This window comes from Borostomias antarcticus (genome assembly GCF_949987555.1).
Source record: "Borostomias antarcticus genome assembly, chromosome: 31".
Classification (NCBI taxonomy): domain Eukaryota; kingdom Metazoa; phylum Chordata; class Actinopteri; order Stomiiformes; family Stomiidae; genus Borostomias; species Borostomias antarcticus.
The window spans coordinates 4,916,955-4,929,454 of record NC_140264.1 but is presented as its reverse complement, the minus strand read 5'-3'; the positions used below and the strand labels follow the sequence as shown (position 1 = coordinate 4,929,454).

The 12,500-nt window shown below is 45.4% G+C and overlaps 1 protein-coding gene across 1 annotated transcript in view; it reads right to left on the bottom strand.

The window, feature by feature from the left end:
* The window catches only part of gprc5bb (G protein-coupled receptor, class C, group 5, member Bb), a gene marked incomplete at both ends in the record, with an annotated part of 14,373 nt that extends 6,489 nt beyond the window's left edge, over positions 1-7,884 (bottom strand). The window contains 4 exons of the mRNA XM_084460256.1: positions 48-122; positions 5,764-6,054; positions 6,529-6,674; positions 7,797-7,884. Coding sequence (XP_084316382.1) covers positions 48-122; positions 5,764-6,054; positions 6,529-6,674; positions 7,797-7,884 — 600 coding nt within the window. The remainder of the gene's footprint in view (positions 1-47; positions 123-5,763; positions 6,055-6,528; positions 6,675-7,796) is intronic.
* Positions 7,885-12,500: the final 4,616 nt, after the last annotated feature.

The following is a 12,500-nucleotide window of genomic DNA, read 5'->3' as shown; positions in this document are numbered from 1 at the left end:
TGTGTGGGGGGGGGTGCGTATGTGTGTGATGGAGTGTGTGTCCTCACCTGTCGGGAAGCCTGGCTGAGTGTAGGGGGGCTCTTGGGTGTCCTCGGGGGGGTCTTGGCCCTTCTCCGTAGTGACTGAGGGCGGGTGCAGAGTGGCGGAGGGTGGGGGGGGCGGGTACATGGAAGAGAGAGATGGAAGGAGGGAGAGAGAGAGTAAGGAGAGGTGTGTGTGTATGTGTGTGTGTGTGAGAGAGAGAGAGACAGACAGACAGACAGACAGACAGACAGACAGACAGACAGACAGACAGACAGACAGGAGAGTGACTTGGTGTGTACGTGTCCTCACCCGTCTAGAGCAGTGGTTCTCAACTGGTGGAACCTCAGGACCCACATTTTTCCTTATCATGAAGTCGCGACCCAAATTTATTCCACAGCACTCAAATTTATTCCACAAAAATAGAAAAAGTCTGTGACACATAACACAACATTGGCACACGCTAAGGTTAGCCCACTTCCTGCCTCGTAAATAAATGATTGAAATTATTGAATTGAATTGAATTGTGTGTCCTGCAAAATAAAAACCCAACATTTTCTCTATAAATATATATATATTTTAAAATAAAATTTAAAAAAAGAAAGAAAAGGGAAACCGCCCACGAGGCCGCGACCCAATCAAAATGGCTCCGCGACCCACCAGTTGAGAAACGCTGGTCTAGATCATCTCCATACTAACTGTCGGACTGACTGAAGAGGGTGGAGTCAGAGGCGTGGGAGTGGATAGAGATTAAGGAACATTACATTTTAGCAATATTTTCCTCAACCTGGTCTTTGGCCGCACATTGCGTTGCCTCTGTGTGTGAAATGCGCTATACAAATAAAGTTTGATTTGATTTTCGACCTGCGCGCACGTGAGTGTCTGATGTCCTCACGTCTGAACGCCTGTCTGGTGTGTGTGTGTGTGTGTGTGTGTGTGTGTGTGTGTGTGTGTCCTCACATGTCTGGAAGACTTCGGAGAGTTCTGGGTGGTCGTGGAGGCGTCGCTGGACCATGCTCATACTGACTGACTGATTGGGGGCGGGGGGAGGGAGAGATGGGGGGAGGGAGAGAGGGAGTAAGATAGGAGAGAGAGAGAAGGAGGAGAGGATGAGGAAGTGAATACACAGAAAAATGCCAAACATTTCCATTGCCTAAACAGGTTTTGTGGCATATCACTATACCCGTAGCCCACTACTAAACTGGCAACCTTTAATAGTGTTTCTGATTCTGGTGTAACTAAATAGTGGTTCTGGTTCTGGTCACTCATCGTCCAGATTGGTGACACCTGAAGCTACAAACTCTCTCTATATGATGATTTTAAAATCTTAATGTTTATTTTTAAGGCTCTACATGGTTTGGCCCCCCACTATCTGGCTGAACTGATTCAAGTTCGTGCGACATCTAGAACCCTGAGGTCCTCCTCCGAGACTCTTTTAACAGTCCCTAGATCGAGACTTAAGACCAAGGGTGACCGAGCTTTTGCGGTGGCTGGCCCAAAGCTCTGGAACAGCCTCCCTCCGCACATTAGACACGCACAGAACCTAGGGCTCTTTAAGTCTCAGCTTAAAACGCACTTGTTTTCACTGGCTTTTGAGGCCTGATAGCCTACATCCCCTGTCCTGTTTTGTGTCCTGTCCTTTTATTGTTCTGTGATTATGTGCACTTTATTCTTTTTTTTCTTTTTTTTTTTTAGTTTATTTTATATATATTGTACAGCACTTTGGTGCAACTTCGGTTGATTTTAAACGTGCTTTATAAATAAAGTTGACCTTGACCTTGACAAACTCTCTCTATACACATACAGTATGTACAGTAAGAAGCAGGATTGTATTCTATTTTCCACACACAGATACCTCCAGTCAACGTAACAAACTCCCACTTGCCTTCTCTATGAGTAATAGTCGACCCTCCAGAGATCCACTCTGACCCCCTCTCCCCGGTCCTGCTCAGCCCAGCACGGTGCACCCTAGCCTGGCCACAGGCAGAACCACAGCCCCTTACCTTGGTGGGTCCTGGAGGAGGTGGAGACGAGAGAGCTGCTGCTTCCTACGGGGTTTAGAAACACACTGAGTCTCTGACAGAGAGAGAAGGAGGAAGGAGAGAGAGAGAGAAATCCCTATCACTCTTATCTCTCTCTCTCTCTCTCTCCATCTATCTGAAAACATGCCTCCATCACTATAGCTTTTACAGTAAGTGTCACACTGACTGACATGCTTATCCACCTACTGTACGTGGCATATTTACGGCGGTGAAGCGTGGGGAATGCAGACACACAGGTTCCGGCGTTTCTTTACATTTCTTTACTGTTACTGTAGGTGTGCTGTAGGACAGCCAGCTGGTGAGTTCCCATACTGGCAGACACTCAATGATGGCCAGATGATGTTAATTGTGCATTTTAGTTTTACATTAGCTAGCTAGGCTATGACTCGGCGTAAGACGTTGACACCATTGCAGTTGGTACAGTCGCATGACGTTTTGTTACACGGGTAAACACCGAGGAACGCTGCACGGGTGCATTCGCTCCCTGGAATCCAAAATCAGATTGGTTAATTTTGACAAGGCCATTATTTAGTCTCCTTCTATATGGATGGTTATTGTCTCTTCTCAATAATAAAGAAGGTTCCGCACTCAAAACTATGTTTATGCTCTTTTAATTCATCTCTTTTAATTCTTCTTCAGTGTTTAGCCGACTGAACAGGTGCTTCTTCCTGAAAGCACAAACCACTGATGCCATTTCACGGAATGTCATCGGAGGTCTGACCAGATTCCTGCCTGCTCCCCCCCCCCCCCCCCTTGGGTGGGTGTGAGACTCGTCAACGGGTGCGTTACCGGTTTGTGGTGGGCCGTACTGGTCAGGAGTGTGGCTGGGTTGTGGTTGGATGTACTGAGAGGGAGAGAGAGAGAGAGAGAGAGAGGGAGGGAGAGGGAGGGAGGGAGGGAGAGAGAGGGAGGGAGAGAGAGGGAGGGAGAGAGAGAGAGAGACCACCATGTTTGTCTCTTGTCTGTTCTGCCCCTATGTAAAGCGACCTTGGGTTTTATGAAAGGCGCTATATAAATGAAAGTTATTATTATTATTATTATTATTATTATTATTATTAGAGAGAGGGAGAGAGAGAGGGAGAGAGAGAGAGAGAGGGAGAGAGAGAGAGAGAGGGAGGGAGAGAGAGAGGGAGGGAGAGAGAGAGAGGGAGGGAGAGAGAGAGGGAGGGAGAGAGAGGGAGGGAGAGAGAGAGAGAGAGAGAGGGAGAGAGAGAGGGAGAGAGAGGGAGGGAGAGAGAGAGGGAGAGGGAGGGAGAGAGAGAGAGAGACGTTACGAATGAGAAACAGTTGGTTCATTGTCTGGTCTGCAGGAATGTCCCCTCGCTCGTGCCCTCATAACCCCTCTGACCGTCACACCAAAGATGGACCTCAGCCTCTCCCTCCCGCTGACCGGACACCGCATCACTCGCTCTCTACGCTGCCTCTTTGTGTGCGAGGAGGAAACCAAATGCAAGACAATAGCTGCTCATTAAACTCATTAAGTACCTCGGAGTCATCTTGGACCCGCAACTCACCTTCAAGAAACACACAAATCCGACCCTTCTTAAAGCAATACATACCTGTTTTATCTATAAATCTTTACATGGACCAATTCCCCTTCCGGTCAAGGAATTCATCCCAAAAAGGCGGACAGGGGTCGTGACACCAGGGGTGACTGTGTGATCCACCATAAGCGAACCACATTTGGACAAAATATATTATCTGTAAAAGGCTGCTTAACATGGAACAGCCTCCCGGTGCCAATAAGAGAAAACCCCACCATCAGTACCTTTAGAGGCCAACAGCCTCCCGGTCCCAATAAGGGAGAGCTCCACCATCAGCACCTTTAGAGGCCAACAGCCTCCCGGTCCCAATAAGAGAAAGCCCCACCATCAGCACCTTTAGAGGCCAACTAAAAAAATGGCTGCTAACGAATCAAGAATGTGGACACTATTAGTTGCCATGCTAATTTGTATTATTTTATTTTTTTATGTGTGTATGTTTATGTTGTCAATATGTCTCATGTTGTTGACCTCTGTGTATTTATGTGTTTTTTATGTGTGTATTGACGTGTGTATTGACGTGTGTAATTATGTGTGTATTTATGTGTGTATTGACCTCTGTGTATTTATGTGTGTATTTGTGGGGACTACGGATGTAAATGTCCGACACTTTTATACTTTTAATCATGTACTCATGCTTGAGGTGTCTTATCAATGTGCACTGTATATATTATTATTATTATATTATATTGTACAGCACTTTGGTGCAACTTCGGTTGATTTTAAACGTGCTTTATAAATAAAGTTGACCTTGACCTTGACCTTGACCTTGACCTTGTAAAGAGGGGGAGTTGTAGGACCCAGGAGCTGCTAACCACAGTGGGCCTGTGTCACTCTCAGTCACTCAGTCACACGCTGTCGTCCTCTAGGCCGAATCACACCTTTATTTACTGCTACACTCAGGTCAAAATCACAAACTAGTAGTATATACATTTTTTTAACCTCTATTTAACCAGGTTAGTCTCATTGATGCAGTATATATATATATATATATATATATACACACACACACACACACACACACATATATATATATATATATGTGACTAACCTGGTTAAGTATATATATATCTATACAGTATATATATTTAACCATTTATATATAAATCAATCTTTTTGACGAGAGACCTGGCCAAAAAAACCAGCACGTTACAGACACATACTGTAGTTGCAACATAATACATTACATTAGTACAGATTAGGCATCTAACAATTAAAATTAAAAAAGAAAAGCCATATTAAGTTACATAATGAAGGCAGGCAAGATTATTTCTAGCAATGTTACCACTTATCAAAACATTTACAGACCGGCATTTGATTTTTTCCCATGACCTTTACCCTAACTAGCTTTAAAACTGTTTAGTAAGACAAGCTACAGACAACTGGAAGGTCTTTTGGCAGAACTCGGTCTGAGTCTTTGGTAGGGTCAGCAGGACGCTGTTTTGAGAGCGTAGCTGATAAACGTCATTGTCCTCCAGGGTAATGAATGATCATGAATATGATGAGCGCTGTCTCAGTATGGCCTTATAAATGAAGAGGTACCAGTGACTCCAGTAACCAGTAACAGTGAAAGTGAAGGAGCCAGTCTACTCTCATATAGAGGGGACAGTGACGTGTTTGAGGTTTGTAGTGACCAACCTCACTGAGTCCAGCATTCAAAGTGGGAGCGTGGATGCGTAGAATATCGCCATAAGACGAGAGGTTACGTACAGTAGCGCACATGTCCAATTTGTAGCAAAGCAAAATAAAACACCTGTAATTTAGCTGGACCTCTGGTTTTGTGGTCAATGGTTTTGGTCATTTCACCCTGTGGAGGACTTGGAGTCTTTAGGGAACTGAACCACAGAGTAGAGCAGGTCTTCCTCTGGAGCGTCTTTGGTTTGTCCTGGAGTGGGAGATCTTGTAGGTTCTATAGCATCTTTGGTTTGTCCTGGAGTGGGAGATCTTGTAGGTTCTATAGCATCTTTGGTTTGTCCTGGAGTGGGAGATCTTGTAGGTTCTATAGCATCTTTGGTTTGTCCTGGAGTGGGAGATCTTGTAGGTTCTATAGCATCTTTGGTTTCTCCTGGAGTGGGAGATCTTGTAGGTTCTATAGCATCTTTGGGTAACTGGGCAAAGGAATACACGAGGTCATAAGGAGTTCCGTAGGATGAGGTCACGGTCGGAGGGCTTGACGGGGTTCTAGAATCGTTGCGTAACACAGCGGTGTAGATGACAGAGGCGGGTCCACCTTTGGGGAAGTCCACAGTAGAATAAGTGGGATCTATAGCATCACTGGGGAAGCTAACGTTGCCGTACATGTCATTGGGGATGCTAACAGTGTCTTGGCTAGCAGGGTAGCGAGCAGAGGCTGTAGCAGGTCTGTCTGAAGGAGAGTTGACAGTAGAGACGACAGCAGGGAGGTCTGTCTGTCTGTCCTCCTCTCGGACCTCTTCATACACACAGTCATCCTGGAGAAGCAGGGAAGAGACACACAGCACGGTCAGCAAGATTCAGACCACCCCAAACTGGGACTGACAAGACTAACAGGGCCTCTGCCTTCACAGTCTGACTCATTGCAGCATAATTCCACTAGGGGGCTCTCTGACCACAAACTCACCAGAGATCACCTTTCATTTCTGTGGCCCAGATAACAGAGCAAGCCTGTTCGGATCTGATCAAAACTGATGGGTGAAAGCAAGATGGCAAAGGCTTCACTTTGCTCTAATACACATTTGTCACCATTTTCCTTACACCCATCCTGTATTATATACAGTTGTAGTCAAACGTTTACATACACTTGAAAAAAAATAAGAGTTGTAGAAATGATTGGAAGCTCAAGTCTGCCATGACACATATGGTCTTTACAACTTTTGACCACAACTGTAGATCTGGGCTCCGTCTAAACGCTGGGTGTGTATAGGGACATGTCTGCAGACTCTCACCTGTCCTGAGGAAGGGTTGTCCAGGTTGTTGGAGGACTCTGGTGACTTCCTGTTTCCTCCTGTCCACTTCCTGTAGAACACCAGCAGGACCAATCCCAACAAGGCCACCATGACAACCAGTCCCACACTGGCATACATCACTACACCTGACCAGAGAGAGAGAGAGAGACCACAACACTATGACATCACTTCCTCTGGGCCTGTGGGGAGAGAGAGACAGACAGAGAGAAAGAGAGAGATAGAGACAGAGAGAGAGAGAGACAGAGAGAGGCAGGAAGAGAGAGAGTTGTGGTAGGAGAACTGGTGCTAGTGTGACGGCTAATGGCTCAACAGAACCGGACAAAACTAGAAACAAGAGAAATAGAGAGAGAGAGAGAAAAGAGAGAGAGAGAGGGAGAAAGAGAGAAAGGTAGAGAGAGGGAGGGAGAGAGAGGAGAGAGAGAGAGAGAGAGAGAGGGAGAGAGAGAGAGAGAGAAAGAGAGAGAGGGAGAGAGAGAGAGAGAGAGAGAGAGAAAAGAGAGAGAGAGAGAGGGAGAAAGAGAGAGCGGTAGAGAGAGAGGGAGGGAGAGAGAGGTAGAGAGAGAAGGAGAGAGAGGGAGATAGAGAATGTGAGGGACAGAGAGAGAGAGAGAGAACGTGTGGAAGATGGTCAGCTGATTACCCAGTGTGCAACAGTACTCAATCACCACAGAGTGAAACCAGGTCAAACCAGATACATGTAGAACTGGCAAAGCTGACCGTACTGTGTGTTACTTCACCACTGTAGAAGTCCTGCATTATAATTAATAATTATTAATAGTAGCAGAGCTTCAACTAACCTGGTCTGGAGGAAGCAGCACCACTCAGGTCCCCTGATACCTGAGACGTTGTAGAAAGGTTGATAGACGTTGTAGAAAGGTTGATGGACGTTGTAGAAAGGTTGATAGACGTTGTAGGGATGTTAGAGGTGGTCGTTGGTACAGCTGGTGTGGGCCTCAGGGTGAAGGGTTTAGGAGGGGCTTGGGATGAAAGAGAGAGAGAGACAGAGGTAGAGAGAGAGAGAGAGAGAGAGAGAGAGAGAGAGAGAGAGATGTTCACAAACACAACAGTCTTATGTAGAAAAGGGTTCAGAACAGCATCTAGACTTCCTGCAACAATGTTCACAACAACTCTTCTAACCCTGTCCGTCACAGGAAATAAGGAGAGAAATATCCTCACTCTGAAACCACAACACTTACAGGATTACATCCTGACATCTACATGACCTGTGTGACAGAATGTAAACTCACCATCCTTAACGGTCAGATACACCTCCTGGAAAGGGTCTAGGAGGCCAGATCTCTCCACTCTACACCAGTACTTCCCTGAGTCTGACATCTTCAGTCCAGAGATGGTCACAGTGAAGGAACCATCTCTTTTGTCAGATAAGCTGTATCTTCCAGTAGTGGAGGGTGTGGACCCGTCGGTCTTAACCAGAACATCCTTGTCTGAACATCCATCCTTACAGAAGTACTTGTTGTTGTTCTTTGTCCCAAACCATGCATTTCCCTTTGTACACTCGATCCTGGCTTCTCCTCCCACAACCCCAGACGCCTTGATAACTGCTGATACCTGCACACACACAGCTGATATTCACACACACACACACACACACACACACACACACACACACACACACACACACACACACAGAGTGACTATAGGAAACAAAACAGGTATTACAGTGGTGTTACGGGCATGCAGGCAGACAGACAGTCAGACAGGCAGACAGACAGACAGACAGGCAGACAGACAGACAGACAGACAGACAGACAGACAGACAGACAGACAGACAGACAGACAGACAGACAGGACTCACCAGAGAGGAGCCAGCAGGACACCACCAGGTGGATCTTCATAGTGACTGGTCACCTCTCTCTCTGGTTATGTTAGTCCTCTGTGTTCCTCCAAGTGGTGAAGCTGAGTTACTACTTCCTCTCAGTTAGTAGATTCAGCTAGTTACTATCACAAACCACTAGTTAGATTCAGCTAGTTATTATCACAAACCACTAGTTAGATTCAGCTAGTTACTATCACAAACCACTAGTTAGATTCAGCTAGTTACTATCACAAACCACTAGTTAGATTCAGCTAGTTACTATCACAAACCACTAGTTAGATTCAGCTAGTTACTATCACAAACCACTAGTTAGTAGATTCAGCTAGTTACTATCACAAACCACTCGTTAGTAGATTCAGCTAGTTACTATCACAAACCACTAGTTAGTAGATTCAGCTAGTTACTATCACAAACCACTAGTTAGATTCAGCTAGTTACTATCACAAACCACTAGTTAGTAGATTCAGCTAGTTACTATCACAAACCACTCGTTAGTAGATTCAGCTAGTTACTATCACAAACCACTAGTTAGATTCAGCTAGTTACTATCACAAACCACTAGTTAGTAGATTCAGCTAGTTACTATCACAAACCACTAGTTAGATTCAGCTAGTTACTATCACAAACCACTAGTTAGTAGATTCAGCTAGTTACTATCACAAACCACTAGTTAGTAGATTCAGCTAAATAAAGTTGTTTGTGGAAATGATCAGCTCTCGTACTCAGTGCTGTTTCCTCTACGATCTCTCTTCCTTTATCACACTCACCAAAACTCCCTCCCCTTTCTCTCTCTCTCTCTCTCTCTCTCTCTCTCTCTCTCTCTCTCTCTCTCTCTCTCTCTCTGTGGTCATAATCCACTACAACCAATGACAGAATCAACTTTGCCCCCCTCATCTTTGATGATGATGCTGATAAGGATGATGAAGATAAGGATGATGATAAGGATGATGCTGCTGCTGCTGATGATGATGCTGATGATGATGATGATGATGGTGCCAGTGTCATGTTCAGCCCAGAGAGACTGGTTCAAGCCAGCTGAGCAGTAGCTTCCTCTAAACCAGACACCGCTAGAGGATGTGGTTAGCTAAGAGAAACAATTGTCAGCTTAGTTCGTTGGTCAAAGTTTTTCACCACTGCAACCCAGTTAGCTTCACGTTTCACACAGAGGATGCTGTTCTGGTGGCAGTTGTATTTTTAATTTCATATTTTATCGATTGAATTGAAGTACTTTTATCAGTCATATGAATGATTTGAGTCCCAACCTTGCATCTCCCTGTCTCTCTCTCTCTCTCTCTCTCACACACACACACACGCGCGCACTAACACACACACGCGCACACTCACACGCGCACACTCACACACACGCGCACACACACACGCACACACACACCACACCCAGATAGAGAGAAGAGGAAGGGAGGAGGAGTGATAACGATTATGATAACTTGACTTATAATAAATTCACTGAGTAACATATTTGTTTGAAGTTTCAGACTATGTGGTTGATAATGCCTTTCAGGTAGCATTATCATTCTTGCAGTCAGTACACTTTTTGGTCTTGTTATCTCTCCAAGTAATGTGAGACAGTGCCACCCTGTGGAGAAAGCGTGGTACTGGTGTGTGTTTGGCGCTACAAATAAACAACCTTGCACTGGGTGTGCTTTAGGACTTTCCATCTTTCATTCAACAAACTCAAGGTCTTGGGGGACCTTGTGTACCCACACCCAGAACTAAGGTGTGACACTGTCAAGCCGTAAACTTTATCCACCTCCCCTTGTCCTGTGTGTGTGTGTGTGTGTGTGTGTGTGTGTGTGCTTCTAAACAAACACAAGAGACCCACCATCGTTTAAATGTGATCATTTTAAATTATTATTTATGTTATGAAATCGAGAGTTTAACATGTTTTTGAATGATTTTTCACGGTGCCCACCCACATCCATTGTATGACCAAAACGGTGGTAGAGCAATTATCAGACTTTCTCAAAAGTGCTCGTTTTGTCAACGTTTTGATCTGAACCATTGTGTATTATCATAAGTAACCTTAAAACAGGGCTAAACATGCATTTCCCCTTTACTACCCCTTTAAGACATTTAATTCATTAAATTCGAGGTCGCCGCTCCGAAATGATCACTCAATGCTCAATGTTTGCAGAATATTTATTTTGCAGTCATTCGTAGAACAGTTCACCACAAATATCTCAATCTTTTTTATAAAGCGACTGTGACAGCCTGTGCAATTAAATGTCTCAAAAAATAAAAAACAGGTTTGCATGGCATCCATAATATGAGAAAAACAGAGGTAGGTGTGTGTGTGTGTGTGTGTGTGTGTGTGTGTGTATGAGAGAGAGAGAGTACGAATGTGTGTGTGTGTGTGTGTGTGTGTGTGTGTGTGTGTGTGTGTGTGTGTGTGTGTGTGTGTGTGTGTGTGTGTGTGTGTGTGTGTGTGTGTGTGTGTGCATGTGTGTGTGCTTCACATGCGCTTGTGGACATAGATGACCCGATGGCAGTCGGGACAGTGATGCTCCAAGTCTTTACAGGCGTCCACACAGAAAGGGATGCAACAGCACGGCCAACACCTGGAGAGAGAGAGAGAGAGAGAGAGAGAGAGAGAGAGAGAGAGAGAGAGAGAGAGAGAGAGAAAGAGAGAGAGACCCACGTTGGCACATTCCTTTCCCTCTCTGGTCAGGAGCTCTTGTGCCAGCCTCACGTGGTTAGATTAGATATCTGGCTGATGTCGTGGGCGTAGTCCAGGGAGTTTCCCAGAGGCATCGTAGCGCTACGTTCATCGTGAGCTACGGCGTTCATCCTGAGCTACGGCGTTCATCGTAGCGCTACGATGCCTCTGGGAAAACGCGGCCCAGGACTATTATAAAGAGGAAGGGTGCGTGGGTGTCCCCTTGGAAACTCTCCCGCCATGATGTCAAAATCCTCACTGTTGCGGTCCGGCGTCACAACCCTTCCCCTTGTGTTCCATTACATGGTTCCTATGGCCCCAAGTCAATTGGGGGGAGCACCATTGGGCCTTAAGGATTTTCATCATGACCCGCCATGACAACCAGTCCCACACACACTCTCTCTTTGGTCAGGCATAATAGTGTATGACTGACACACACACACACACACACACACACACACACACACACACACACACAAACATACACGCACACATATCCACACTAGCATTAGCATAGACACTACAGGGTGAATAAAGTGGGTCAGCTTGGCTAGAAGGTTAACCAGGTGACAGGAACTAGAGGTTGACATTAAATGACTTTATTTATAAAGCACCATTCAAAACCAGCGGTACAAGGTGCTGTACAATTGAAGAAAGATAGGAAAAGTTAAAACAGAAAAAAATATTAAACAACATAAAAACATAAAATCATAAAATACAATATAGACATTAAAATCTACAGAGCAGGAAAACAGTAGACAGTCTGTCTGTCTGCCTGTCTGTCTGTCTGTCTGTCTGTCTGTCTGTCTGTCTGTCTCTCTGTCTCTCTGTCTGTCTGTCTGTCTGTCTGTCTCTCTGTCTGTCTGTCTCTCTGCCTGTCTGTCTGTCTGTCTGTCTCTCTGTCTCTCTGTCTCTCTGTCTGTCTCTCTGCCTGTCTGTCTGTCTGTCTGTCTCTCTGTCTCTCTGTCTGTCTCTCTGCCTGTCTGTCTCTCTGCCTGTCTGTCATACTCACAGTCATCCTGGAGAGAGTGGGATGAGAAACACCATATATTTCATTGTCTTCATATACAGAGTGAGACTGAACCTGGTCTCTCATAGCCAGACCTACTGTATCTCCACACGTCTCTCTACCAGCGCTGGAGAAAGGTCTGGCTGGTCTTATTACCGTTCAGAGATGGGGGGGGGGGGGGGATTCTGTATTTCTTCAAACCAATCGCAATCGTCTTGTGCAAACCACATTTGCTTACTAGGAGTTGTTGTTGTTGAGTTTGTTGTTTCATGTAGCGAAGGGGACTTTGAAAACAATAACACAGCAGAAGGGGAGGAGTCTGGATTGAATCTGATTGGGCTGGAAGAATCTCAAATCTCACTTAAGGTCCAGTATGGGGGGTCCAGACTTTGGTAGAGAGAGTCCTGGTTGGTGGTTTGGGGGTGCAGGGT